General features: G+C 36.9%; 1 protein-coding gene across 1 annotated transcript; it reads left to right on the top strand.

Moving 5' to 3' along the window:
• The first annotated feature begins 250 nt into the window (after nucleotides 1–250).
• LOC119657830 (cecropin-like peptide 1) lies at nucleotides 251–681 on the top strand. Its single transcript, XM_038064948.1, has 2 exons — nucleotides 251–439; nucleotides 522–681. The coding sequence occupies exons 1-2, from the start codon at nucleotides 338–340 to the stop codon at nucleotides 639–641; spliced, it is 222 nt and encodes a 73-aa protein (XP_037920876.1). The 5' UTR covers nucleotides 251–337; the 3' UTR covers nucleotides 642–681.
• Nucleotides 682–945: the final 264 nt, after the last annotated feature.

The following is a 945-nucleotide window of genomic DNA, read 5'->3' as shown; positions in this document are numbered from 1 at the left end:
AAATATACATACAAACGATTCGCCTTCAGACTTTATCAACGCACGTTAATTGGAACACTTCAAAAAAACTCCAGAGGAAAACCAGACACAAAAATCTTCACACCAATTTTTTTCTGGAAATTCCGTAGTTCACTGAAGCGATAACCTATGGAGCAATTAATCATTTCATCCGAATTCAAACTTCGGGACTTTTTGAATGCTACTTGCCTTATCTGCGCAAGAAATTAAGTATCTCTATAAAAGCTTCCAAGTGGGTGAATCAAGTATCAGTTCCGCATCACATCTTAGAGCGATTGAATTAACTCTGAAGTAAACCCACAATCGACTACGAAACAAGATGAATTTCTCAAAGCTTCTCATCGTCTTTACAATTCTTCTGGTTGCTTTCGCCGGTCAAAGTGAATCACGCAGTTTGTGGAAGAAACTCTTCAAGCCAGTGGTAAGTCTTGTTCGTTGATTATACTATTTTTTCGTTATTCTATGCAATGGTTTTAAAAACTAACCGGCTTCTGTAATTATAGGAACGAGCAGGTCAAAGAATCCGTGATGCAACCATCAAAGGCATTGTTATTGCCCAACAAGGGGCAAATGTTCTGGCAACAATTCGCGGGGGTCCAGCAATTCCTCCCGGACAAGGTTAAGTGGATGGATGTCAAATGAGATTAACGAAGTTTAGATCATCTGATATCTGATAAACTTATAAATAAGACTGTCGAAAATGTATAAATGTAGTATGTACGTGCCTTACCGTTAAGAAAGCTATTTATTTTGTTTTATTTTATAAATAAATTGAATCAAAAAGAAATTCCTTTGACTTATTACTTTAGAGGCCCTATTAACTCTTAGGAAAAGCAATTTCCAGTGAAGAAACCAGCTATACCATGAAACTAGTGGAGGTGGTTAACACTTAGATTGATTAGCATTTGTGAAAATCTGGGGGTCTCC

The sequence above is a fragment of the Hermetia illucens genome, chromosome 5 (genome assembly GCF_905115235.1).
Source record: "Hermetia illucens chromosome 5, iHerIll2.2.curated.20191125, whole genome shotgun sequence".
Taxonomy (NCBI): domain Eukaryota; kingdom Metazoa; phylum Arthropoda; class Insecta; order Diptera; family Stratiomyidae; genus Hermetia; species Hermetia illucens.
The sequence above is the reverse complement of the archived record's forward strand: the minus strand, read 5'-3'. Positions and strand labels throughout refer to the sequence as shown.